Source organism: Maniola hyperantus, chromosome 4 (assembly GCF_902806685.2).
Source record: "Maniola hyperantus chromosome 4, iAphHyp1.2, whole genome shotgun sequence".
NCBI lineage: Eukaryota > Metazoa > Arthropoda > Insecta > Lepidoptera > Nymphalidae > Maniola > Maniola hyperantus.
Window position 1 is genome coordinate 5,341,516 of NC_048539.1, and position 26,619 is coordinate 5,368,134.

The following is a 26,619-nucleotide window of genomic DNA, read 5'->3' on the forward strand; positions in this document are numbered from 1 at the left end:
CAGCCTGTGACGTCACCTCACTGACCACTCTGGGACCCGCCACAATGGCCTTTCTCAGAAGGAGCAGATGCGCTTGCGCCGCTATTTACCTCGCCCCCTCTTCACCCGCCGTGTGCTCCCTTCGCGCGATTTCTTCGAGAACACGATATTGTTAAATTAAAACACTAAAGAAAATTACATCACACACAATTTTAAACATACTTTACCTGTCCGCCTATGATTAATTGCCCTCGGCGATATTATCAAGACCATGTAAAAAACCTTAGCAAAAAAACTCACTGAATACAAGCTGTTAAGCTGACCGGAATTTTACGACATTGCAGGCGGTGCGGGCAGGTAGATAGATGATTAGGTACCTCCAGCCAGCGCGCGTACCTGCGCTCGGCGTATCATTAGTACGGTACGCAGGTAATGATACCCCTTCGCAATCACGCTCCGTGTCCTTGTCGCCGCACGAAGAGCATCGCAACTTCCATGGATGAGTGTGGATCTAGTCATGATGAAAAAACATGCACTAAACCTCCACTCATCGAAAGAAATTGACTTTTTTGTCGGCCGCAGCAGTATCCGAGGTACGATGCACTGCACGCACTAATCGTTTGCAATGTCACGTTGCACCGAACCGAACGTTTGTTAACGTGCATTTAAGTTAGCACGTTGCCGTGTAAAAAACAAGTGATAAAATGTGGCCGAGCGTTTCCGGCGACGCGACACGACCGCGCGCTTCGGCTGTTCACCACGAAATAAACGGTCGAGATTTGAAATCTGGGATCCTAGACGCTGCGCGTGCGGCGGGGAAGGAGTACCGCAGTCGCTGTCGGCCAATGGCGGGCGTGCGCGCGCAAACCGTGACGTGGTGGGGCAAACCGCCGCGCAAAGCCACCCGATATTATCTTTTCTTGAAGAACGTTATTTTCTTGCTTTCCTACTCACTCGCTCGCTCGTCCGTTCAACCGACAGCGGAAGTGAAATGAACGTGAGCGTAAACTACAGCCATGATGGTACTACCACGACGCGGCGGCCGGGCTGTTGTGCACCTGCCTCAACTGAATCGACCATTACGAGTTATCTTTATGTCGATGAATTATTGAATACGTTGCCCTAAGAGTTCTTCACGGTACCATTATTACTTATACCATACCTAAGCAGAAAAAATCTATCATCAATGTGAAGAGACTTTTTTCAAAGAACTTGAGCAATAACAATAAAAACTGCCATGTACATATTACGAAACATTTATTTACTGTAAAATCACGACAATGGAACGATTCTCAGAACACAAAATTAAAGCACCAGAATCGACATTAATGTTTCTCAGTATTGATATTTAATAAGTACAATTCACATCTATCCATTTTACACATTAAACAATTCTGTTCTTTATAACAACAACATAAAGAATATTGTAATTTTTTTAACAGTGAGTAATTACTAAACTCGGAATGTGTTGCATAATAAGTATACTGTGTGTATACGTTGCTCGTTTGGCACCTGTGTTTGGCACGAAACATTCGTATGAGAATAATAGTTTAAGGCATTTTTTGCAATTGCAGCAAGTGTTTAGAAACATTAATTAGGTACATAAACATCCATTCATGAAACTACAAACTAAAAACTAGTTTTGAGGTTAGATGGGGTAGTTTTTTTTCTTTTTCTTCAATGTATTATAGCTACTAGGTATTTTTTAGGGTTCCGTACCTCAAAAGGAAAAAAAATATTTGCAAATCGGTCAAGAAACCTATGTACATTAAAAAAAACGGACCGAATTGACAACCACCTCCTTTTTGGAAGTCGGTTAAATAGGAACCCTTATCTGTTTGTCTGTCGTGTCTATCAAGAAACCTAGAGGGTACCTACTATCCGTTGACCTAGAATCATAAAATTTGGCAAGTAGGTAGGTCTTATAGTACATGTAAGGGGAAAAATCCGAAAATCGTGAATTAAAAAAAAGTGTGTTCATGAACAAGTAACCGAACCGTTCGGCCGAACCTTCGCCCATTTTGGCCGAAGGTTCGGCCGAAGTTGGTTTGATTGGCTGAAGCCGAAGGTTTGGCCGAAACGGATTTTATTGGCCAAAAGTGGCTGAAGCCAGAGGTTCGACCGTGGCTGGTTTTATTGGCTGAAAGCGGCCGAAGCCGAAGGTTCGGTCGGACACTACTTATAGATAAAATCAAGGATTATTATTTGCCATAATGACAGTGCAGCCTAGGTCTGTAAGCTGCATGACCTCGGCGCCCCCGTCGAGGAGTCTGTGGGAGCAGACGGCCACCTTCTCACTGATCACGCACTTCTGTTTGTTGGTCAAGTGGCCGCAGCTGACGACCGTCGCGCTCAGCTGCTCCAAGAGTTGAGATGCTGAGTATGCCTCCATGAGGAAACTGTAACCAATAACATTAATCAGGTCTTTTTAGAAAAAAAAACGGTCAAGTGTGAGTTGGACTCGCACACGAATGGTTCCGTACCATTGTACAAGATACAGTTTTTATATACACAGTTGTGGACATATAATTAAGAACGATTTGTAGTTCCAGTTTTTTTTATCAATATCATGTTATGTGTAGCTGTATGTTTCTTCTTAGAAGTTTTTAATTATGTTTTCACATAGCCACATAGCTCAGTAAACTGAATAAGGAATAGAGATATGAAATAGCTAAATATATTTTTTATAAATTTCATTCCTATCTAATATTAACAAATTCGAACACCAATGTAGCTGGACAAATAATTAAGAATGAAAATTAAAATGGGGCGAGGATTATTAGAGATGAAACTTAGAGTTAATAAACTACATGAATGTGAAAAAAAGACAATTTTAAAGTGAAATTAGTAGTAAGTGGCATTTCTACGGTTTTTAATAACTGCCTTACAGCGGCAAGACTTTAACTCTAATCATTTTTTTATATTTTACAAGAGAAACTGTGTTCCATCTTCTAAAGAAACATCGTAAAGCTCTAAAATTTACACACTGTCATTTTGATACACTTTTCTTGCCTTTACACCAAAGATTTTAAATTGTATTTAGATCTGGATTGTTATAGCTGGCCAGTCTAAGATGAAACTGACTATGTTATTAGGAATCCCTTAACGTTGCGTGCAGTAAGCTTGCTTCAGATCATTGTGATGCTGCCTGGAATGTCCAAATAATTGAAAGAACGTCTTCAGCATACGATAGCATTGTTTCTTCCACTATAATTTTGTATTGAAATTGATCCATGTTTCCTTCTATCAGTCTAACGGGTCCAACTCAATAACCAGAAAAACACCCTCAAATTTTCACGTTTCCTCCGCCATGATTTAATGTCACTTAGGTGTACATTGGGTTAAATTCTTTATTCGGAGGTCGTCCTACGTATCGTTTTCTATCCGAACACACTGCGTTTATTTTTGTTTCATCTGAAAAAAGTACATTTTTCCACTGTCTGACTATGCCTCTTTGCAAATACGAGACGGGCTTGCCTGTGACACCGTTTCAACATGGATAACTTCCTTCCTATTTTTCTGTACAACTTCTTTTCTATCAAACGTCTTCGAATAGTGCATGCTGAGATCGCTGAAGGGTTGTTTTCACCAATATATTATTTTCTGTGCTCGTTAGACCCCTTGAAAGATTTTGTTTTGCCAAACGAACCATATTCCTATCATCGCGACGAGATGTCTTTCTAGGTGTAGGTACGCGCGGAATATTTGAAGTAGTTTGATACGTGTTAAAATGGCTAACAGCATTGGAAACCTTGTTTTCGAGCATCGCAAATGATCAGCTATCTTTTTATACGACTAATTCTTCTTACCAAGTTGTACTAGTACTTCCCTTGTAGATTTATCACAAAGTTTTATTTTTACCCATTATTTTTCTAAAGTAATCAAATTTAAGACTTGCACAGCACTAAATGGCGCCAGAAATTAAACGAAAAAGACTTAGCCACAGAGTATTTTCTAATAAAATTTGAATAAAAAAATAAACTGATAAGCGTTCTTAATTATGTGACCAGCCAGTCAGTAGTAGTATTAGATTCAGATCTAATGTAATAAATTTATCTTTTTATTGATTAATTAATAATGCCCATAAATCAATGCACTAATAATATGGAAAAGTTTTGCGATACCACGAGATATAAAATATAATACATGCATTAAGTTTATTTCAAAAATAATAATCTTTATATAAGCGTTCTTAATTATATGACCACAACTGTATATATACTTTTTTTATGATGTAACCACAAAATCTGTTTTCGGATTTTTCTAGTGCTATAAGACATTGCTGCCAAATTTCATGATTCTGGGAAGTACCCTATAGTTTTTGATTCCTTTGACGAGCCTTGACAGACACGGACAAAGAAGTGATCCTGAAACAGGCAACGATGATAGTCGCGAGCATAAGCTAGTTATATTATAACAACCGGCCAAGTGCGAGTCAGGCTCGCGCAATGAGGGTTCCGTACTATAGTCGTATTTTTTCGACATTTTGCAGAATAATTCAAAAATTCTTTAAAAAAAATTTTATTTATTTTTATGTATCATAGATACATAAAAAAATTGTGCAATAAATCAAAAACTATCATGCCTAAAAATAAATAAAAATCTGTTTTAGAATGCACAGGTGAAGACCTTTCATATGATACCCCACTTGATATAGTTATCTTACTTAGAAAATTGAAAATACTAATAATTATTAGTTCATGACCACAATTTAATTTTTTTGTGTGATCTAACCCTAAATTCACGGTTTTCAGATTTTTCCTCAAATGTCAGCTATAAGATCTACCTACCTGCCAAATTTCATGATTCTAGGTCAACGGGACGTACCCTGTGGGTTTCTTGACAGACAGACAGACAGACAACAAAGTGATCCTATAAGGGTTCCGTTTTTCCTTTTGAGGTACGGAACCCTAAAATAATGTTTTTTGTTTGTGACGTTTGCATTCCTATTCTCCTCGCGTCGCTTCCTCATTTACTGAGTATCATGGCTCCTTTCTGATAATACCCTCTTAATGTCATTTTTCCAGCGCAAGCAGTGATAAGCACAATAGATAGTGCAAGTGCTTCCTTCACCAGTGGCCCTACCGCGGTTGTTTGACAGCTACAATGTCACGATCGCAATCATCTCTGATTGGTTAATGCTCGCTCACTATTGGCCACAATGCATTGTTGCAACAAGAATCGCACAAATTCAGCCAATCAGAACAATTTAGATTGTAATAATGATTGATGCAGGTTTTAGACAATAATCCACCACGCTGGCCTAGCATGGCTTGGCATTCTGCGGGTACTACTAGTAAATAATAATGAAGTGGGTAGGTACTTACTTTTCAACGAATTTTTCTAATTCATTGAAGTTCTTGATATTGAGGAATTCATTAATCAGTTTTTCAGGAACTAGGCCTGTCACCTAAAATATGAGCAGTTAATAAAAGGACAACTAGTAATACTTAATATGGATTATGTTGACAACATTTTAACAAAGTGCTTTCATGATTTTAAATAAGATAAGGCTAGGTAGGTACATATCTAGTGCAATTTTCCTAATTTCCCTTCATAGCCTTAAAATCTCAGCTATCCAAAAAATAAGCTCATTTAAATAGCACACTGGCCATTTGTGTAGCAAACTAATTAAGAACCAGCAATTTATATTAATAAATTGCTGGTTCTTAATTAGTTGCTTGTAAGCAATTTATAGATAGTTATTATAGATAGTTTATACTTTATATCATTATATTTTATTACATAGAACAAAATTGTATTATAAAATACATACAACAGAATTTCTGTTATTGTTCAATAACATACATGTACAGTATGCGGCAGAAAATATTGTACATCACCTTTAGAAAGAGATCGCGATTTCGTAGAGCGTAGTCTTTGTCGTTGAGACTGACAAAACGTCACATAGGTATGAGTGACAGAGACAACGCTCTACAAAGTCGAAATCTCATTCTAAAGATTGATATACAATTTTCTTTCATAAGCACATATTATGTTTATAATAAAAACATTTAATAAATACAAATAGGTTACATACCTCAATCAGGCCTTCTGAGGTGATTTTTCCAAGCAAACGCTGGCAACACTGTAAAGCGGTGAGCGCACGACGCATATCTCCCTCGCATGTATCAACTGCTTGGTGTAACACCTCTCCGTTGCCCACTTCTACACCCTCTGCTACACATACATCTTGCAACCTTGTAATATCAAAAACTACTCTACTTCTTGCCTATAGTCCGCGACAGCTTGAGTTGGCGGGGTCTGAAGCGGGGGGACGCCCCGCACACCCGCACGTCACCCGCATGGGCTGTGTGGGTCGTTCCTCCACGATTACCAACTCGACCTGTTGTATACTATACTTAGCAATAATTATTCTAATAAGCACTGTAGTATAGTTTGCAATCTACAAAGGCATTAGAAATTTAGTCATAATATAGAAATGATTACATTTCGATTTGAAATGAAATAGATACAAAAAATTTCTTATGTGTATAAGGTTTGTTCCGTAATAATTCCACAAAAGCCAATGTAGTGAAAAAGACAATCAGTCTAATTTTGTTGTACACATCCTCTGAGCTGTAACTAAAATGACAGAACTATTTATGTTGCTGTCCCTTTCAAAATACTCTCTGGGGAAAGGGATAGCAGATTTATGCCTGCTAGTTTAGTTTAGCTTAGAGAATTGTATACTGTGCACAGTCCTTCTCTCAAAATGAGACAGGTTAAGGCTATAATCAACCACGCTGGCCAAGCATGCCTTGGCAGTCTGCGGGTATTGTGTAGGTACTGCCGAGTTATTGTGTAGGTACTGCCGAGTTAGCCACAACAATTCTGTTGTGCATGGTCTTTACTACACTAAATACTAACAACTAATAAGTAAAGTGACAGATCTAAATCTAGTGCTATCATTTTCAGCAGGTAATTGTGAAAGGGTTAGCCAAACATTTAGTTTAGAGATAGTATACAACAGAATTTGCACCAGGCATCAGTGTTAAGATAATTCAGTTGTCAATTTTCTTTCAATTACTTGCTTAACTTTTGAACAAGATTTTTTCTTTCTCAAAAAGCTACATGGCCTAAATTCTAAGTTTTTGAAAGTTTCAATCATAGTTTGCTTTATGTTTTGTGTATAATAGCTTACCTTTTTATAACATTTTCTCTTGCCAGCGGCTTAAATCTGAACTTGGAACATCTGCTAGTGATGGGTGGAATGATTCTAGACACATAATTGCAAATGAGACAAAAGCGTGTGGTCCGAGTCTCTCTTTCCATCGTACGACGTAACGCTGCCTGCGCTGCTGATGTCATTGAGTCCGCCTCATCAAGAATAACTAGTTTATATGGAGGGCATGGTCTGCCACTGAAATAATTAAGATTTATTGTTAAAATTCACTAAATCTAAGTAGTTATCTGCACTGTTGAGGCTTTTTATTAACATTTTGTACATTCTATTTTTAATACAATTTAAGGGCTAATTATGGGCCACATAAGAAAGCTCAGTCACTCAGTAGGCGACCTATACAGACTTTTATAGTTATGGATCGTACTAATGCTACATCTTTACCACTTCCTATAAACCATGCCTAAGCAAACACATCGGTGTTATAGGTCTAATCAGACAAGTTCTAAATTAAAAATTAACAAAATGCTTACTCAGGTCTGGTACTGCTGACAGTCAATTGAGCGAAAGACTTGACTTTGTCTCGTATAACCTGTATACCACGCTCATCTGAGGCGTTCAGTTCCAAGACACGGTCTCGCGTAATATCTCCGAACAGCTGGCGAGCGGCTGCCAGAATAGCGCTCGTCTTGCCAGTCCCAGGAGGGCCGTAGAACAAGAGATGCGGTAAATCGCCACCAGCCAAACATTCTCTCAGAACTTGTATCACCTCTCCTTGATCAACGATGTCGTCAATTGTTTTCGGACGACTAGAAAATTAAATACTTAAACTGAATTTCGCATAGTATAAGAAAAAAGTTCGGTGATAATATAGAAGATAAATCTTACTATTTTTCTACCCATGGCGCGGGTGGTTTCTTCTTAGTAGTTTTGACACCAGATGAAGAAGGTTTATCAGCGCTGGATATTTTCCCAGTTTTCAGAAACGCTTGCATTTTATTATTTCAATGACAGATTTTAAGTTTTAACTGAATCTAAAATTCCAACCAGTAAAAAGTAGGTAATCTGTGATTCCAACAAAATTGATACCAATTTTGCCGCCGCCGCCGCCGGCAATTTAAAGATGATAACACGGGATGATAATATGACAATCGCAGACAGACTAATCAATGACAGTTGACACATAAGTGCTGTCTGTAGATAATATAAAGTTCTTAGTCCATAGCCTATGGTCTTATGGGGGATCCCTTGGGGAACCACATGCTTGCGACAAACAGCAAGCGTGTGTACGGCTACTGCAACGTGGGCACACCAACCTACAAGAGACCTGTCTATCGGTTGATGATGACGATGATACAGATGTAGTCTCAGAATAAGGACTATTAGAAGTAGCCCTACAGTGATACTTACTTAGACTTCCTTTTCTATGTAAGGTGTGCTAAAATCCATCTAAATCAACAAAGTGTTTTTTTTTATCTTTGACAGCACTGACAATAATTTTAGGGTTGTTCCATGTAGTACTTAGAAATTCTTTGGGTTGTTCTATGTAAGACATTTTAGTTCCAAATATTTAATTTCTACTCTAAGCGGTTGCACTTTACCTATATTAATAGTCCCTGTGCGCTAGAGCCGTAGGTGCATGAAAAAAAAACGTTTTATTTTTATTTTTCACTTTGACACCTTTTGACAGTTGCTGTCAGGTGAATTTTTTTTTTTAATTTTTTTTACGGCCCTGGATAACAGTCCTTTAAGGCCTAAAGATTTGTCAGGTGAATTTTGACGGCCACCACAGACCAATAACATGTATGACGGCCACGGCCACGAATGGTTTATTGTTTACAATTTATGTTTACAAAATCTAAAACATCACAGTAAAATCAATTTAGTGGTACAGTGTGGCTAATTCCGTTGTACACAATCTCTAAACTAAACTAAAATGGCACGTCTAAATCTATTGCTATCCCTTTCATAATGTTGCTTGCGGAAAAGGAGAGCACTAGATTTAGACCTATTAATTTAGTTTAGTTTAGAGATTGTGTACTAGAGAATCGGCCCCAATGAGTACGAGATCAAAAAAGAAGCAGTCAATACCGGACACCAAGAATTCAATATTACGGAAACGCGTAGAGAATTCATGGATTCTTCTTTTAAAAGGTTTATATTGGCAGTATTTTTCATATCTTTCTGATACATTTGTTGTGCAAAAAATTATAGATGTGTATAGGTATGTATTTAAATTTTAAGCATTACTGGCAATGCTTTACCAGGAGATCACAGCTAGCCAGAAGATCACAGCTAGCCAGAAGCGTTTAGCGTTTTTTTTAACTACATTACATATTTGTCTTACAGAGTCAATACTGGAAAATAAAAACTTTCAAATTATCTCACTTCCACATCCGGCAAATGGCAATTCAACAAAGTATGTGCTGGATAGTCTTAATCACAAGATATATGAGGTTGTAACCTTCAATGAATTCTACAGGTCATGGTTTATAAATGACACTGTGAAGTCTGATGGCAGTATTATGATGGTAACACCAATTAATCCACTGTTTTTAGGTTTGTGAGAAATGCTGATTTTTAACTATTTTTTTTACTTAAATTAACCAGTTAGTAAAACATATTTTGTTTTATTTCCATACTAATAATATAAATGGAAAAGAGTGTTTATCTGTTAACTTTTCACAGCCTACCAGTTTAACTAATTTTAACAAAATTTAGTTCAGACCTTGCATCCCCAGAATGGACATAAGCTACTTTTTATCCTGGAAAATTGGATATTGTAATGTCCCATCTGTTTGATCAGTTTTGATGAAGTTTGGGTAGAAATCGCTTCCATCCTGGAGATGGACAGGCTACTTTTCATCCTGAAAAATCAAAGAGTTACCATTGGATTTTTGAAAACATAAATCAACATGGATGAAGTTGTGGGTAGTGTGGTGTCGTAGTCTAGTATTCTCATTTCATTCTGTAATTATTCCACTGATAATTATTGTCCTTGAAACCTTGAACTGAGGTTTTTATTTAATCTTATTTTGAGACACTGGTGTGATTCATTAATTGTTACATGTATAAAACCATGATGAGTTGTATGTAAATACAAATTCTTGGATTTCATCATTATCAAAAAATATTGGGAACCCAATATTTTTTCAGGATTTTATATAAAAATAAATGTGGTATTAAGTGTACTTATATTTTATAGTTTTGCCAAGATTAAGACAACAGTGTGCAAACAGAGCTATTCCTCTTGAAGATTTATTATCGGAGAAGGGTTTTGACAAAATCTTGGATTTTATAACTAATTTAGATGCTGTCGCTGATTTAAAGGTATTTTATTCTCTTCAGTTAATTTTAGATAAGTAAAAAAACTGTAGAAATCTAAAAGTGTGTTTGTTGCTACTTTAGAACTAGACTGGTACTAGTTAAAGACTTGAATGTTTGGCACTTAACTTAAGAGTTCCTGTAGGATTTTTATAAATTATAATTTTTGCATTTTAGTGTTGCTTAAATCTGTGTACAATATTGCTACACTAGATGGGTGTGGGTGAATGGGTGCAAGACTAATGCTTCTGAACCTATACCTTCAAAATGGCTACTGCTTAAAAAACTAAACTTATAATTTAAACAAATACCTATCTTCATTTTCAGGGTCCACAGGATATAAGAGCATATAAATATAACGAAGAAAAGACTTTAAATTGGTTGGAAAATAAAATTCGAAAACTAGCCATAGTATTAAGGGAGAAAAGGGTCCATGTAACATCTGGAGCAGTTTCGGCAACATTTGTAACTAGTGATGTGAATAATGAAAATATAGATGAAGGTATAACTCCTTTTTTTAAAGTTACCCAATATTACCCTAATAATAATTAATTTTATGTTTACCTACATGACTAATAAAGTGGTAGCGTTCAAATTTCCCCCACCTGATTGGTACTTCCAAATCACACACCTCTAACTTCTTTGGAGTTTTGTGTGTTTAAGCAACCACTTGAAGTTTGTGGAGAAACCTGCATGCCTGAGAGTTTTCAAAAACTTCTCAAAAGTGTGCAAAATCTGTCAATCTACACCAAGTGTGGTGAACTATGGCCCTTATCATGACTGAGAGAAGACCCATGCTCAGTAGTGAGCCAGCGATGGGTTAAGAAGATGATGGTGACATGTGAGATATTAGGAAAAGCCCCTTTAAAAAAAAATTGCTTTACTGTTATGGTAGTGTTGCTAGTAAAAAAAATTTCTATTTTCAATTTCAGAATTCTACTTAAAATATGCCCATGGGATGATGTCAGATTATCTAGAAGAAGGGATAGTTGAATTACTTGAAAAGAAATTTGATTTTAAGACCGAGCTCATTCAACATATAGGCAACAAAAGGAAATCAGAAATAGAACTAGAAAATGTCAATAAAAAAATCAAACTTGAACCACATGGACAGTCAGAAGAAATCAAATTCAGTCTCAATAATTCAACAATGGATATCAAAAATCAAAAACCATTGACAGCAAAAGAAAAAGCTAGACAAAAAGCTGCTAGTAAAACTAAAACCATCTCATCTTTTTTTTGTAAAAAGTGACAAAACTTAAAATATCTAGGCTAGGTACCTACCTATTTGTAAATTGTAATGAATATAACATTGCATAATTGTACATATTTTGTTTTATTTGTGAGTTAATTTCAATTATTGTTAAATGCAATAAAACTGATTTCTATTGAAATAATGAATAAGTAACATTACACGTTCCATTGCAAATTCAACATCCATGGAATGATATTCGCCTGTCAGATCGTAGGGAAAAGGCTTGGATCATAGTAGATAATCTATGGCTTGGATAATACATTCGTACAAATCTATGCATTCGTGGGAAAAGGTACCTAGTTACCTGGAACATGAATAATGTCCTACCTGCTTATAAAATCCGTAGTTATCTTCCTAATGAAATGGTATGAACTCGAATCCTTGATTCGAATCAAGGAAGATGAATCAAAATATCTATGGATAGAATATGACAAAAAGTGGAAAAAATAATGATATTTGGCAACACCAAATAGTCGCCATTGCTACGTCCAATTTTGTTCCTATTCCTTTTCGGACATTGAGCAATTCTTTGTATATTGCTTGTTCTTTATTATTTATTAGTGTTTTTCGGACACACCGGACACTGTAGTGAAACTCATGTGATTAATATTGATATTGCCGTGAGTAAAGACTTTAATAAGTGTTCAATACGCTAAAATCGCGGCCAATGTCAGCAGGCGTGTCAGATCAGGTATTTCGCGTTTACGCTCATTTGTGCTTTATTTACGTGTAATCGTACGGTTATTTTGTGTAATTCTTACACGTTTTGTTTCTTGTTTCATGTTCGTTGGGCATGTAGCGGATGAAAGGGCAAGGGAACCAAGGTAAAGACTTGCGATTATGACGTTGCAGCCTGCAGGTGTTTTGTGAGTAGGAAGGACCTCGCACCGGTCGGCGGCGGCTCGCCGCTCTGCTTACGCGTCCGGTATCGTGATGCCGTCGTTCTAAAGCGTCATCTAATTTTCACTTTCTTATTCAAATACATAAGTATTATAGTTACTTAAGTACTCACTAAACATATTCATTTCATACCCTTCACTGTTATCACTTTCTTCTGAGAAACGACTTAGCTAATGAAGATGTTTCATGTTACTCATTACGTGTTTAAGTTCAACAAGTTTATGTTCAAAACAGTAAAGTGATTATTTACTGAGATTACAATTTAGTAATCGAATAGTTAATACTTAGTTGTTTAGTAATATAAAATTTCATCTTAGTCTCATTAATACAAATTAATCGAACACAAACATAAATTAACTGTTGTTGCATAAAATTATAGTTACATACTGCTAGTTACTGAATGTTTTCATAAATAGCTTTTATATTCTGATTTACACAATAGTAGCTCAACAGATTTTTATGTTCTTTATGTCCTAAGGTTATCAAAAATAATGTTGTTATGTATGACTAAGTAACTTGTAAGTAAAAAATATTGTATTAAGTATGTACTTACTACCAGCAAGTCAATTTTAACCTTGTCTTAGCTAGTGGAACTTGACATAACAATGACAGCAACTTCTGCAAGTTTTGTTGGTAGTGGACACTTGGCATTAAAACCACCTAAAACTTAATCATGCATCATCATCATCATCATCAATACATCACCAGTTCACTACTGAGTACACAACAGTCAGTCGTCTCAGAATGGCCTTAGTTTATGGCATGGTTTACGCATCAACAGATGGAACGGAAATGTTTAAGTGCGGAAACCAGCCCAGAATGAAGTTGGCTTGGTTTAGGCGATAGTTAATGGCCATATGGCATGGTTTAGGCCATAGTTCACTCTAGCCAAGTGCACATTGGCTGACTTCAAACGCCGCTGACAACATTATAGAAAAAAATTAGGTATGCAGATTTCCTTATGATGTTTTCCTTCACCATTAAAGCAAGATGTGATAGTTAATTGCTGTAAACTCTCATTACTCGGAAAAGTTAGAGGTGCATGCCTGGGATCAAACCCTGAATCTCACAATTAGGCGATAAAATAAGGATAGAAGATAACTTTCCTGGTAGAGTGGTAACTAGCTACTGCCGTAGATCATTTAGAATTTCCAAAATACCCCTTTCAGGAATCGAACCCAGCATCCCTCATTTATAAGACCACCATGCCGGAGAGCTCATCACAACTGCCCATTAGTGCAGTGAACTAGAGTAAGAGAACTCTCGGTTTGATCCTGAATCGACGATATGTCAAATATTCGCCATGGTGATGTGAAATCAAAGAGAAATAGGGCTACTTTAGGACTACCTGCGTCAAACGTACAAACATTTGACGCCTGTCAGCGTCGTTGAATCTTGTCGACGTTTTGTTAGAAGTTACCTAACTGTTGTGAACTGCTATTAGGTTTTAAATAGGGTAATGGTTACCAGTTTCCAAAATTTTTTGTTATATCTAAATTCCAGTGGCAAATGTACCTAAGGAGCAACACTTAGAGAGTGGCGGCGACGAGCTGGCGGAGGTGTCATGGCGTCACCAGCAGCAACCATCCTATGCACCACCAATATCGTCAGCGGCCGACCACTACAGCCCGGCAGGTAGGTACATAAATTTTCGAAAATATCTCTTGTAGAACAGAAGCTTTACATGACCCCTTGGCACGAAAGTTGTGATTATCACATTGTTACAATCGTAATTGATGTGATTGGCTGAATTTATTGCATCATTACTGAGATTGCAGTTTAGCCAATATTATAGCCAGAGTGACTATCAATCAGGTAGTTGCAATCTTCATAATAGCATTCAAACTACGCAGTAGGCTTGGTATAGTGACCAGCAAACGACTTGAGAATAAAGCTGCATAGTGGGACAAAGTTGACGAAACGCGGGAAACAAAAGGCAATTGATCAGCCTACGCGTGCTCTTGCACGGCAGAAATTCCGTCGCGATGCTTCGGTCCGGTCCTGAAAATCAACTATTATCAAATACAATATGGTGTATTGATCAAGTTCTTTGAAGGTCACTGTAATACAATAGGTAAAGCTCATGCAAAGCTAGATATTAAAGCCAGAAGTGCAACACTCAGCAGCGTGTCGAATCCAGCTTTTAATAGCTATATAAAGGAACTGTATGAAAGTGTTGAACTGGAAATCGTGAAATTTAGGTACAAAGAAAGAAAAACATTTATTTCTGAAATTATGTCACACATTAAATGTTATACATAAGCGTTGGTTATCATCCTGGCGTTTCCTCCACTTGAGAATTGTGCCCCAAGCAGAAGCGCCGAATAAACTGTCATGTGTGGCATAACCACAAAAAATAGGTTCCATCTCAGCATAATGCTTGATGCACAAGACTGTACAGCGCTGATTTTCAGCTCGAACCCTCACTGTAACGACACCACTCATAGGTGTAGTGATATAATATTCACAAACACCTTACTTCACTTTACCTTGAACTCAACCAAACCATAACTTGTTTTGAATTTGGAGTTGTTCATTATGTTTCTAATAATGTTCAGCTCCAAATTCACGCCGAGGTCCGATAATAGACAAATACACAAGGGATGGTATTCTTGCCTTGCTCCTCGGTTCGGTGGCGATTTTGAGGTCCATGTGCAGTACAAATAGTTTGTGATAGAAAAACCAGATTACCAGACCGCCAACTGTCCGTCAGTCCGTCCGTCCGTCTGTCCGTCCGTCCGTCCGTCGGTCGGTCTGCGCGATCTCATGAACCGTAAGAGGTAGAGTGGAAATTTTCACAGAATGTGTATTTCTATTTTCTATTGCCGCTATAACTACAAATAATAAAATTTTCGAAATGGCCGCTATAAAAATTTAAAAGTTGTTTTTCGTTTGCGAGTCCAACTCGCACTTGACCGATTTTAAAAGTATTTAACTTTTATAAATTTCTTGCTTTTCTTGTTTCAGGTTATTATGGCACAACAGCCCTTCCTTATCAGGCATTTGGAGTTGGGGATGGAACTTGGTCCACCAATGGAACAGACCCAATGACCTTCCTTGGAGGATACAATCCTCACGATTCTTATGGCATGGATGGTAGCTAGTATTTATTCCAGTCAAACTTTTTAAATAAAACCAATAAGGTCAACAGTTTTCACTGGATGTTATCGTAATTTTTAGGGTTCCGTACCCGAATGGTGCCAACGGTATCCTATTGCGTCTGTCCGTTCGTCTGTCTGTCAGCGGGATGTATCTCGTGAACTCGTGTCTCGCCAGTATAGCAACTAATTAATCAAAATCAAAATGGCCACCATGAAAATTCTTATGCTATGGTACGGAATTCTTCCTGTGAGAGTCTAACTTGAACTTGACCGATTTTTGTAGCACCTTAATATTTTTCTTTCAATCAGTTTTTTATTTTTCAGATCAAATTCTAAAATCTTTATTAATCATAAGGTACGTTTCAGGTGTGTTTGGACCATCTACAACACCATTTTCAACAGCTGCATTTGGGCAGCCATCAACATTTAATTATTTTCCGGGAAACGGTGACTATTCTACTTGGGGTCAATTAGGGCGAGCCAAGCAGTATGATGATTACTACAGAACTGATGGGTTATACGTGCCAGATGGCATCAAGGCCGTGGACGCCGGCGTCCAAGCACTGTCGCTCGGCGAGCACAACAAGATCGACAAGGATCGCACACCTGAACTCAAAGACGTATCAAGTGGATCGCAACCCAAAAAGATGACGTGGGCATCGATAGCTAGCCAACCGGCCAAGCCCGCTCCTTTAATGCAAAGCGCCGGCCTCAAGAAGAAGGGACCAGGAATGCCGCCTCCACCAATTGTGCCAGGCAAACATAACATGGATATCAGTACATGGGACGCGGGTAAAAGCGCCCCCGTGGTGACAGCGCCGCCGCCTCCGCAGATGCAGCCCCCGCCCGTGCCGGCCCCGCTGCCCATGCCGCAGCCCGCGCCGGTGCCTGCGCCTGCGCCGATGCCGCGCGGTCCGCCGCCGCCGCACCAGCAGCCGCCCGCGTGGGCTCGCGCGCCGCCGCCGCACCAGCCGCGGCCCCCGATGCCCCCGCCGCCCGCGCCACCCGTTGTGGCCGCCGCGGCGCCCGCTACTCCACACCCTGTGCTGGAGGAATTGCGCGTTAAGAACGAATATAATCCGAAGGAATTCGACCTCAGCGCCCCACTCGCTCGTTTCTTTGTGATTAAATCGTACTCGGAGGACGATATCCATCGTAGTATCAAATACGAAATCTGGTGCAGCACCGAACACGGTAATAAACGCCTCGATGCTGCGTTTCGCGATCGCGAAAGGGAGGGCGGCATGGTATACCTCTTGTTCTCAGTGAACGGTAGCGGCCACTTCTGCGGTATGGCTCGTATGATCAGTGCCGTCGATTACAATTCGAACTCGAGTGTGTGGTCGCAAGACAAGTGGAAGGGACAATTTCGCGTTAGGTGGATATATGTTAAAGATGTTCCTAACGTTCAACTGCGTCATATCAAATTAGAGAACAATGAGAATAAGCCGGTGACAAACTCGCGCGACACTCAAGAGGTTCCGCACGCCAAGGGTCTCCAAGTGTTACGTATCATGCATAGTTACTGCCATTCCACCTCAATTTTTGATGATTTTATACATTACGAGAGACGCCAAGAAGAGGAAGACTCGCGCAAAGTTCCTAACAGCCCTCCTCCTCACAATAGCCGCGAAGAAAACGAGGGTGGTCGCGGGTATCGGAACAACTATCGTGAGTATCGCGAGAATCGCGATGGGCGGGACGGTCGGGACGGACGCGAACACCGCGACGGACGCGACAACAGAGACCACCGCGACGCGCGAGAACCACGAGACCCGCGGGACTCGCGCGACCCACGGGACACGCGAGACCCGCGCGACCATAGGGACGACCGCGACGGACGAGATAATCGCGACCATGGTTATCGTGACCGCGAATCCGGATACAGGCCCCATCATAAGGTTCCGTTTCTGTTTTCGAAATATTTTGCTATTTGTTTATTATGAATGTGGGTGGATTGAAATGTGTTGGTTTCTTTTTCAGGATCGTGACGGCTCACGCGGTCGTGGACGTCCTCGTAACTGATCATACTTAGTGAGTGAGAACAATTTGAGGACTGGCTTCTCTCCATAGACAACTAGTACTCGAGTAATAATTGGTACCGCATTACTAGAAGTGTATGTAAACCGGCATACATAAAGCTGCAATGAGGAACCACAAATGATGCGAATCAACAGACTCGCATTACAAGTTACAACTTGGACTATTGTTACAAATAGATTATTATTAATTGTTTTGAACAGTGCTTTCGCTAACGAAAAAACATTCAACAAATTAAAATGTGCTAAATGATATTTTATACTGGAAGAACATTTAATTAAATAATGACACTAGTGAACAGAACATTAATTATCATGTGTTGGTTTCATATCACATGATGTGTGAAATTGTGGACTTTATTTCAAATTTGTGGACTAAATCAATTAAATATAGTAATTTTATAACTAGAAAATTCTGTGGTGAGAGGAGTTGATCCTTTTGTTTAAGGACTGGTGGTTTAAATGAGTATGATGATTATGATAATATCAATATAGTGTGCACTGATTTGGTGTAGTGTTCGAACGATACTTTAAAGATCAGTGTGTTACAAATATCGGAAATAATTTATAATTATCTACGGATACTTGTATGACTTTTGTAATACAAGAGGAATATGTAATCACTTGAGGTGTAAATGGACATTTTATATACAGTTTTATAATCATACAGGAATTCTCTCGTATTCTACTTTTGTTTTTAATTTCATATAATGATTTGTGATAAGTGCTACATGATCTTATTTTAACATATTTTTTTATTTGTGACCCTTCCCCACTTGTGTTTAATGCAAGATTATTGATTGCATTCACAAAATCATTGTTGACATTAATTATATTTTATCCCATTGATTTAATAAGATGAATTGTTTGTGTTTTTAAACATTTGTATATAATAATATGTATTTTTACTATAAGTGCAACAACAGTGTAATGAAGGAAAATTGATTGAAAAAGATGTTTTGCCATTTTATTATTTATGTACAAGTACCAATTTTAAAATTCCCACCTTAATTTTTCAAGTGCCCTTTTGTCATATTTGCAACTTTTTAGACCTACTTCATCATTGTAATGAAATGAGTTAGGTACTTCTTGATGTTTCATATTACCTAATTAATTATTGTTTTCATAGCATTGTTTGCTTTATCATTTTTTACATGCAATGTTTATTATTGTTGTCAACATTTGTTACAACAGAAGAAAATACTTGGGATGTATGATTTTATTTTTATAATAAAATATTGAACTGCAAAAACTAATCAAATTGTAAAACTTCAAGATCGCTATTGTTCAGTTTCTATAATTTCGCAGTGTTTGTTTATTATTGAAAAATATGTGAACTTGTATAGAGTTCAATTGATACTGAATTAAACTGTCATAGACGTTGTTAAGCATTATTTTTAGATTAACCTAACTAAAGGCACAAATACATTAATGTGTTGTGGTTGTGTTGCAAGTTGCAAGACAATTGCCTGACATCATTCCGAAGCGCCCAACCTTTACAGAACGAGTTAACTACAAAGAACGATAAGTCCCATTACGCAAGGTCGACTAGTCGCCCGGCAACTCGGTCGACGGCGACCGTTTGAATCTATAAATTATATGGAAGTCGCCATGTGTATATGCACACAATCTTGCGCACAGACTGCAGTATGCAACTTCCATATAAATTATAGATTCTAAGGGTCGCCGTCGACTGAGTTGCCGGGCAACTAGTCGACCGTACGTTATGGGTTTCTGACTGACATTTGTAAAATATGTAGTAGGTAAACTTGCCGTCCTTCCCACTAAACATGCCGAAAAAGCAAGCAAGATGCAGCACCACCACCGTAGCCAGGAATTTCGGAAATTTACGGAGTTGCCACGGGATTTTTAAAAAACTAAATCCATGTTTTACGAACTAAAAAAAAAGTAGTTAAATTCGTAAAACCGATAGACGTTGGGGGCCCAAGGTGCTGGTATGGTGACCTCGCACCGGAAGACGCAGTGTTGGAAGAGCCCCCCACTAGGTGGACGGATGACATCAGACGAGTCGCAGGGAGCCGCTGGATTCAGGCAGCGCAGGCCCGTGGCGTGTGGAATCCCTACAAGAGACCTATGTCCAGCAGTGGACGTCAATCGGTTGATAGTGATAATTAAATTTATGATCATGAAGCTACGGGCATGAACCCTATAAAAACGCGAATTTTTTGATAAAACGAAAAAATCTGTACCTACGTAGATAACAAAATAAATGCAAAAGCGTGTCTGTCTATCTACCTATTAACTTTTCACGGCCTATCTTTTAACCAGGTACTAGGTATACAGAGAAAGTTGGCATCCCGGAGACATACCGTAACTATAGGGATTTTATCCCGGAAAATCAAAGAGTTCCTACGGGCTTTGGAAAACCCCGCATAGAAGTATCTATGCGGCCAAAGTAGAGGGGCGAGCAAAGCGGGCGTAAAATGTTCGTTATATTTAAAACAAAAAAGTGGTAAATTGAAGTACTAGCCGTAAGTACGTGGGTACTTATCTACGGCTTAAATTTGTTTTTTTGATAATATTTTATAAATAAATTAACTATAATATTGACAAAAAATATTTTTTGAACAAGTGATTAAATATTTTTGATAAGTTCTTGCAATTAAACTGCAAGTTAATTGGCGTGTAATGGAACGTAAGAGTTACTGAATATTGTCTGTGGTTTATTCAAAAAGGAAAGTGTTTCTACTTTCAGGATTTCTCCCTATTTTAAGGCAAACTGACATATTATGTACGACTATAATATCATTCAATATAATTGTTTTCTAACATTATACGCACTTAAATTAACAAACTATTATACATCATCATATAATTTTTTTAATCAATTCTATTAAATAAACAAATCTAAATTAATAGTAATAAAAAACATTAAATTAAGACTAAAATAAATTAAATTACATCTAAAACCTCATCAAGACCACCACAGCGACTAAACCGTATGACTTAAAGTGTTTTTTTTATGTAGACAGAGATTTGGGATAAAATCGAACATCAGATGGTAGCCCTATTTTTATACCCAGGTCAATCAAAGAGGAGCTTAAATGCTTAGAAAATAGCATATTTGTGATTAGCTGGGAATTAATAATTAATTACATAATCGTATGAGAATGATAATTTGAAAATTGAAAAAAATTATAACTAGACATCTTTGTCATAAATCAAAATTCACAATTCAAAATTTCAGATCATGAAATAATATAAAAAGTGAAACAATTTAAGTAATAATAATTGATGTTGTAATGGTGCGCCCAAAATCAAAGTATTTCTGAGTAATTTACGGTAAATTCGTGTAAAAACTAGGGTAAAACTAAAATCGTAATTGAAAACACTGGTTTGAAGCTTCTTTGAACTGTCATTTCATACTTGACGTTGACGTATGTCAAAATTCAACAAAATGCCTACAACTTGATCGTGTAATATACAAAATATTTTGAAAAAATTATCTTCGAGTTCGAATCTCAGTGCTTTTAGTTCTAAGTGTAGGTAACTGAGTAGTGAATTCAATATGCATCCGAAATTAAAAAGACTCAGTGGACAAGTGTTACATAAAGGGCTAAAAGCAGGCTATGTTTATTCTTCGGTGTTCTGTCATTCACACACTCCTCATGTAGGTACAGGCTGATGTCTCGCATTTTAGTTCTGGCGTCGATGCAGGTACGACGCTGCCGGCGGACACTAACAAAACAATGTTATCGAACTCGTATCACTATCAGTTAATCAAAGGACGATAATAATAACATGAGTTCGTTCCGGACTTTTTAAATTTTTAATAAATAATGCGTACAAAACGCAATAGACCGATGTTGTGAGTGATTTGCTATGATATTTTTAAAAATGAGACATGCATCCGACCGAAATGCAAAAAAGTGTATCAGTGCAAGTAGATAGTGATTTTGCCCTTTTACTGCCCAGTGGTGCATATGAAATTAAAAAGATGGAGCCAAGATCCAAGCTTCGTAAAGTGATATTGTTCTGTTTACTACTTTCACTGTTTGGAATGGTGGCGTTTGGATACTTCTGTCCCGATCAGGTAACATTCCATTTCTCTATATAAGAACATACAATTAAGTACTTGTTTATTTTTAATGTTACAAATATTTTCAGTAATATGTGTGCAATGCAATACAGTAGTTACTAAGAGCTAAATATGCCTGTGACGCTGTGACTACAGCCACATGGATTTAGCTTTTTTTAAAATCCTAACATGTGTAGGTAATATCAAACTTAGTACCTACATAATAAGTACCTATACCTACTTCCCAAAACAAAATCATAATAGGTACTACAATTTAAAAAACCTTAAGTACTACAATTAAAAATATTCTAAGAAAAATTAGCTTAGTACTTAAACCATAGTTATCATGTTAAAAAATGATTTTATTGCTAATCATTTTATTTCTCACAAGTTCTAAGCACCTTTTTAATAGACAGATTTGAGATTTAGAAAATATTATCATTTCAACCTATTGCTGGCTTACTACTGGGCATGGGTCTCCTCTCAGAATGAGAATAGAATAGATTTTTATTCAAGTAAACTTTTACAAGTGCTTTTGAATCATCAACTAGTTTAATTTACCACTGGTTCGGAATGCCGTTCCGAATGATGCCATTCCGTAATGAAGGATTTGGCCATAGTCTACCTCGCTGTCGAAGTGCAATCTAGTGATATACTTATAATAAAACTGTAACTTCCAATCTAAATTTATTCATAGTCACTTAAGCAGCTATATAAATAATGTACAAGTCAAATGAAATTAATTTTTTTATCTGTGACTTTGAAATAACTTTTTTTTTTAAAATCAGGTAAAAAACTATGCAAGGGGCAATTGAGAGTACTTTTATTTCAGGAAAAGTAAAGGTCCCTTAGGTATTTATAAAATATCTTCATACACACAGACAAATGTGGGCATACACTAGTTAAGTACTTAAAATAAGAAGCAGGAAGAAATTAAAAGTAGAGATGATAGTGTATTTAAAAAGTAAATAACTACTTAAACAAAACTGTATGATACAATCACTAATTCTAAATGTGGTATGAAATATGAATAACTATTTGATATGTACTTGTACTTACTAGCTTCATCATCATCATCATCAATATCCTCCTCCTCCACCCATCACCAGACTATTGAGCACTGGTTTCTATTCAGACTGAGGAGATTTTGGGCCGTAGTCCACCATAACAACAGTGGCCAAATGCAGATTTGCAAACTACACATTTTTGAGAACATTATGGAGAACTATCAGGCATGCAGTTTCCTTACGAAATTTTCATCCACAGTTAAAGCAATTAGTGATATTTAATTGCTTGAAACACACATAACTCGGTAAAGTTTGAGTTGTGTGCCTGCGATTGAACCCCCAACCTCCTGAATAGGAAGCGAACGTCTTAAACACTTGGCTATCACGGCTCCGCCACGATGGCCAAATACAGATTGACAAACTTTACACTTGACAACATTACAGGGGCTATAATATCAGGCATGCAGGTTTCCTCGCGAAGTTTTCCTTCAGCGTTAATGCAAATGATATAATTTAAGTAATTGATAAAATTCTTGTGATAAGTAATTAACTAGTATGGCTATATAATATAACTAGCTTATGACCGCGACTTCGTCCGCGTGGATTACACTTTCAAACCCCTGTTTAAACCTTTAGGGATTGAATATTCAAAATCAAGCTTAGCGGATGCCTACGTCATAATAGCTATGTGAATGCCAAATTTTAAACCGATCCGTCCAGTAAGTAGTTTAAGCTGTGCGTTGATAGATCAGTCAGTCTAGTCAGTTTTTTCTTTTATATCTAAATATATAAAAGTAAAAGGTGACTGATTGACTGACTAACTGACTGATCCATGATTGGGCTGAAATTTGTCATGCAGATAGCTATTGTCACGTAGGCAACCGCTAAGAGATTTTTGAAAATTCAACCCCTAATAGAATGGGTGGGTTTATTTAACAGTGCGACTCCATCGTAGCGTCGACGACTCTACTAATTAAAGAGGGTGGCAGCCATGCAAGTCTCTTTCATTTGTTTTTGCGTTCATACCAGCCAGGCTGCAAAAAGGGCCGCTTGCGACCCTTTAAGCAGCTTAGGCTGTGCTTTCACATAAGACGCGTGTACATTTACGGTAGTGGGCTTTGACCGGTAATTTTTTAATGAGATTCGCAATATGCACGCGTTGGTTTTCATTTACTTAACGTCTCATATTATTGTAAATACGTGGGAGTTTTTTAAGCCGATGAAGTGGTACTGTCGCTAGACGGTTATTTTAATTAAAAAGGTAGGCAAGTACTTACTTAATACGTAAGTAAATAATTACATAATAAATACCCATATTTTAGTCATCTAATTAGCAACAGCTACAAATACACAAAAAAGCTGGAAAGATACTAACTTAGTAAAACATAAACATGCCTGACGTCTCCCAATTCGACGTCTCGTCGCGTGTTGAACCCAATCAAATCTTGTTAATTTCTAGTAAGTAGTAGTTACTTACTAGAAAATAACTAAGTAGTTACTTACTATCTGGTGTGATTACATTTTCCGGGATAAAGCCCCTGTTCGTCTCCATCAATGTAATCGCTGCGATGCTATCTCTGTACCAAATTTCGTCAAAATCGGTTAATCGGATGGGCAGTGAAAAGGTAACAGACAGACAAACTTTCGCATTTATAATATTAGTAGATATGGATAATTATTATTGACGCTTCTCAACAACTTATGCTAGTGAGTTAGTTTTCACGCAAATAGATAAAAAATTATTGCGCTAAAAATACAAGACTAGTAACTAAAGTAATACTTAAGTACTACATACATACCTGAATACTTTTGATAATGGCGTAAAGAAGTCTGAAGATTAAATCTATTCAGTTACAAACTAAGTACAGCGAATTTGTTAGCAACAGCAATACAGTAACTGAGTGTGTAAATACTTTGAAAACATTCTCAAAGTGAATGCGAATTCAATATGTATCGCGAGTGCATCTCAACGAGACGATGTTAAAATGCACATATGAAATTCGCGACCGTTTACGTTGCGATAATATTCAGTTTCAAAGGGAGATTTTCTCACTGACGTTCTTAGTGATATATTCGTGAAAACTTAAAAAAATTATAACTGCCCCCAAAATAGATCAAAGCTATCTGCCCATGCTATTGTCTACATTGTGTTCATTTAGCTTTTGCTTTGCCGACGAAACATACTTATATAGAAGTATGAAGAATGACTTTTTGCCGAACTTGCTTAACATTTAATTTTCGGCTGAACCAAATTGGGAATGCATAATTTCGAAATTGAACCTGATTTGACGTTGAGGGGTAGTAATGTGCTTAAAAAACCGCCGTATCTATTCCGGGTTAGGCTTGCCACCTTGGCAGCAGCGTGGTCTTTTAAGTCGTTCCAAAAATAAAAATAAGATTAACTTTAATCTAACAAAATAACTCAGTACTTTCGTGTCAATTTTATCTGAATCTACGATACAGAATCCCACTTAAAATTATAACATAATTGGCTTTCAAATAAACAGGCTAAGTGCGAAAGCAGATCGTATCGAGATCCAATAAAAAAATCGTGGCATAATTTTATAAGCTTTGTTGTCCCCTATGAATGGGAATAGGATCATTCCGTATATGGACACTCGCCGTGCAAGTTCCATATTGGATTGTTTCGAACATGGCGTGGCCCATTAGCGACGGACATCGCGCCTCTGGTATAGTATATCCACTAGCGACCCGCCCAGGCTTTGCACGGGAAGCTTATTAATTACATTTTTTTTGAATAGAATAGCCTATGTTACTCAGAAATAATCTCGCATCTCTACCTTTTCTGGGCGTTGGGCTATGTGCGTTTTAAGCAATTAAGTGGCTTATTTAAGTAAATACATATATGTCACTTGTTTGAACGGGGAAGGGAAACATCGGGATGAAACCTGCATGCCTGAGAGTTCTCCATAATGTTCTCAAAGGTGTGTGAAGTCTGCCAATCCACATTGGACCAGGCGTGGCAGACTATGGCCTTAACCCTTCTCATACTAAGACGACCTTCAAGTCAAGAGTGAATAGGCATCTTCTAGGCAAGCGCGCTCCATCTTAGGCTGCATCATCACTTGCCATCAGGTCTGATTGCAGCCAAGCGCTTGTCTATAAATAAATAAATAAAAGTGTCCCGTGCGCAGTACTGGGCTGGTGATGGCTTGATCATGATGATACACCACATAACGGTAACTCGATAAGCCGGCACACCGCACGGGTAGAGCCGAAGCATAGCATCTTTTGTTATTGATAAAAACTCAAACTATTTAAGGTTACTTTGGAAAAATGGCGGCAAGCCCAGGCGCGCCCAAGTGTGGCGCGTGTCCTCCGTGTTTTGTTATCAGCAGATTATACCAATTTCAACATCAAGGTATGTCGAAGTATCACAAACCTAAGTTCATGAAGTTATCAAGAAGACTTGAGTCCACTTCACTCTGTTGATTTGAGCCCTTAACTATTCTTTTTAAAAATGCCACCACAACCGGACGGAGACAATGAGAATATCTGAGCTGCCGAACAAAACGTTATAATTATTACACTTCTGACCAAAATACTTTTTTTTCTCTAATCCGTATTCCGTATTAGGCAATCAGTACCCTTATTTCAGTACCCTTATTATAAATGCGAAAGTGTGTTTGTTTGTTGGTTTGTCCTTCAATCACTTCGCAACAGTGCAACGGATTGACCTAATTTTTTGCATGGGTGTAGTCAAAGACCTGGAGAGTGACATATGCTACTATTTTCCCGGAAAACCAGCGAGTTCCCACGGGATTATTAAAAACCTAAATCCACGCGGACGAACTCGCGGGCATTATCTAGTTGAATACAAACTTGAACTCA

General features: G+C 37.7%; 4 protein-coding genes across 7 annotated transcripts in view; 3 read left to right on the top strand and 1 right to left on the bottom strand.

Annotated features, from left to right (window-relative positions):
* Nucleotides 1-1,219: 1,219 nt before the first annotated feature.
* Nucleotides 1,220-8,246, bottom strand: LOC117996873 (replication factor C subunit 4). Its single transcript, XM_034985012.2, has 6 exons — nucleotides 7,991-8,246; nucleotides 7,636-7,911; nucleotides 7,124-7,342; nucleotides 6,020-6,179; nucleotides 5,307-5,389; nucleotides 1,220-2,378 (listed from the first exon to the last, which is right to left on the bottom strand). The coding sequence occupies exons 1-6, from the start codon at nucleotides 8,095-8,097 to the stop codon at nucleotides 2,171-2,173; spliced, it is 1,053 nt and encodes a 350-aa protein (XP_034840903.1). The 5' UTR covers nucleotides 8,098-8,246; the 3' UTR covers nucleotides 1,220-2,170.
* A 939-nt stretch (nucleotides 8,247-9,185) lies between these two features.
* Nucleotides 9,186-19,104, top strand: LOC117996872 (YTH domain-containing family protein 3-like). 3 transcript variants are annotated; one of them, XM_069498159.1, is made up of 9 exons: nucleotides 9,186-9,326; nucleotides 9,452-9,661; nucleotides 10,308-10,432; nucleotides 10,754-10,928; nucleotides 11,359-11,637; nucleotides 14,085-14,216; nucleotides 15,549-15,677; nucleotides 16,049-17,583; nucleotides 17,666-19,104. In XM_069498159.1, exons 1-9 carry the CDS (start codon nucleotides 9,317-9,319, stop codon nucleotides 17,705-17,707), a joined length of 2,637 nt encoding a protein of 878 aa, XP_069354260.1. In that variant the 5' UTR covers nucleotides 9,186-9,316; the 3' UTR covers nucleotides 17,708-19,104. The 3 variants fall into 3 exon arrangements, with proteins under 3 accessions (XP_069354260.1, XP_034840899.1, XP_034840900.1); XM_034985008.2 differs by lacking the exons at nucleotides 9,186-9,326; nucleotides 9,452-9,661; nucleotides 10,308-10,432; nucleotides 10,754-10,928; nucleotides 11,359-11,637 and adding exons at nucleotides 12,153-12,372; nucleotides 12,481-12,505 and having other exon boundaries at nucleotides 15,549-15,680; XM_034985009.2 differs by lacking the exons at nucleotides 9,186-9,326; nucleotides 9,452-9,661; nucleotides 10,308-10,432; nucleotides 10,754-10,928; nucleotides 11,359-11,637 and adding exons at nucleotides 12,153-12,372; nucleotides 12,481-12,505.
* A 2,014-nt stretch (nucleotides 19,105-21,118) lies between these two features.
* The window catches only part of Hs6st (heparan sulfate 6-O-sulfotransferase), a 147,286-nt gene continuing 141,785 nt past the window's right edge, over nucleotides 21,119-26,619 (top strand). For both annotated transcript variants that reach the window (XM_034968234.2, XM_034968235.2), the window contains exon 1: nucleotides 21,119-21,775. In XM_034968234.2, the coding sequence (XP_034824125.1) occupies nucleotides 21,587-21,775 (189 nt within the window). In that variant the 5' untranslated portion in view covers nucleotides 21,119-21,586. The remainder of the gene's footprint in view (nucleotides 21,776-26,619) is intronic.
* LOC117996875 (uncharacterized) overlaps nucleotides 25,821-26,619 on the top strand; it is a 225,136-nt gene continuing 224,337 nt past the window's right edge. The window contains exon 1 of the mRNA XM_069509795.1: nucleotides 25,821-25,887. The gene's annotated coding sequence lies outside the window, so the exon portion shown is untranslated. The remainder of the gene's footprint in view (nucleotides 25,888-26,619) is intronic.

Coding starts and splice junctions, on each gene's coding strand:
- LOC117996873 (XM_034985012.2), bottom strand. CDS start 8,097: ATGCAAGCGTTTCTGAAAACTGGGAAAATATCCAGCGCTGATAAACCT. Junction 6,180..7,123: donor AGAGAAAATGTTATAAAAAG/GTAAGCTATTAT, acceptor TGATATTACAAG/GTTGCAAGATGTATGTGTAG. Junction 2,379..5,306: donor TTAGAAAAATTCGTTGAAAA/GTAAGTACCTAC, acceptor TATTGGTTACAG/TTTCCTCATGGAGGCATACT.
- LOC117996872 (XM_069498159.1), top strand. Junction 10,433..10,753: donor ATGCTGTCGCTGATTTAAAG/GTATTTTATTCT, acceptor CTTCATTTTCAG/GGTCCACAGGATATAAGAGC. Junction 11,638..14,084: donor AGCTAGACAAAAAGCTGCTA/GTAAAACTAAAA, acceptor TCTAAATTCCAG/TGGCAAATGTACCTAAGGAG.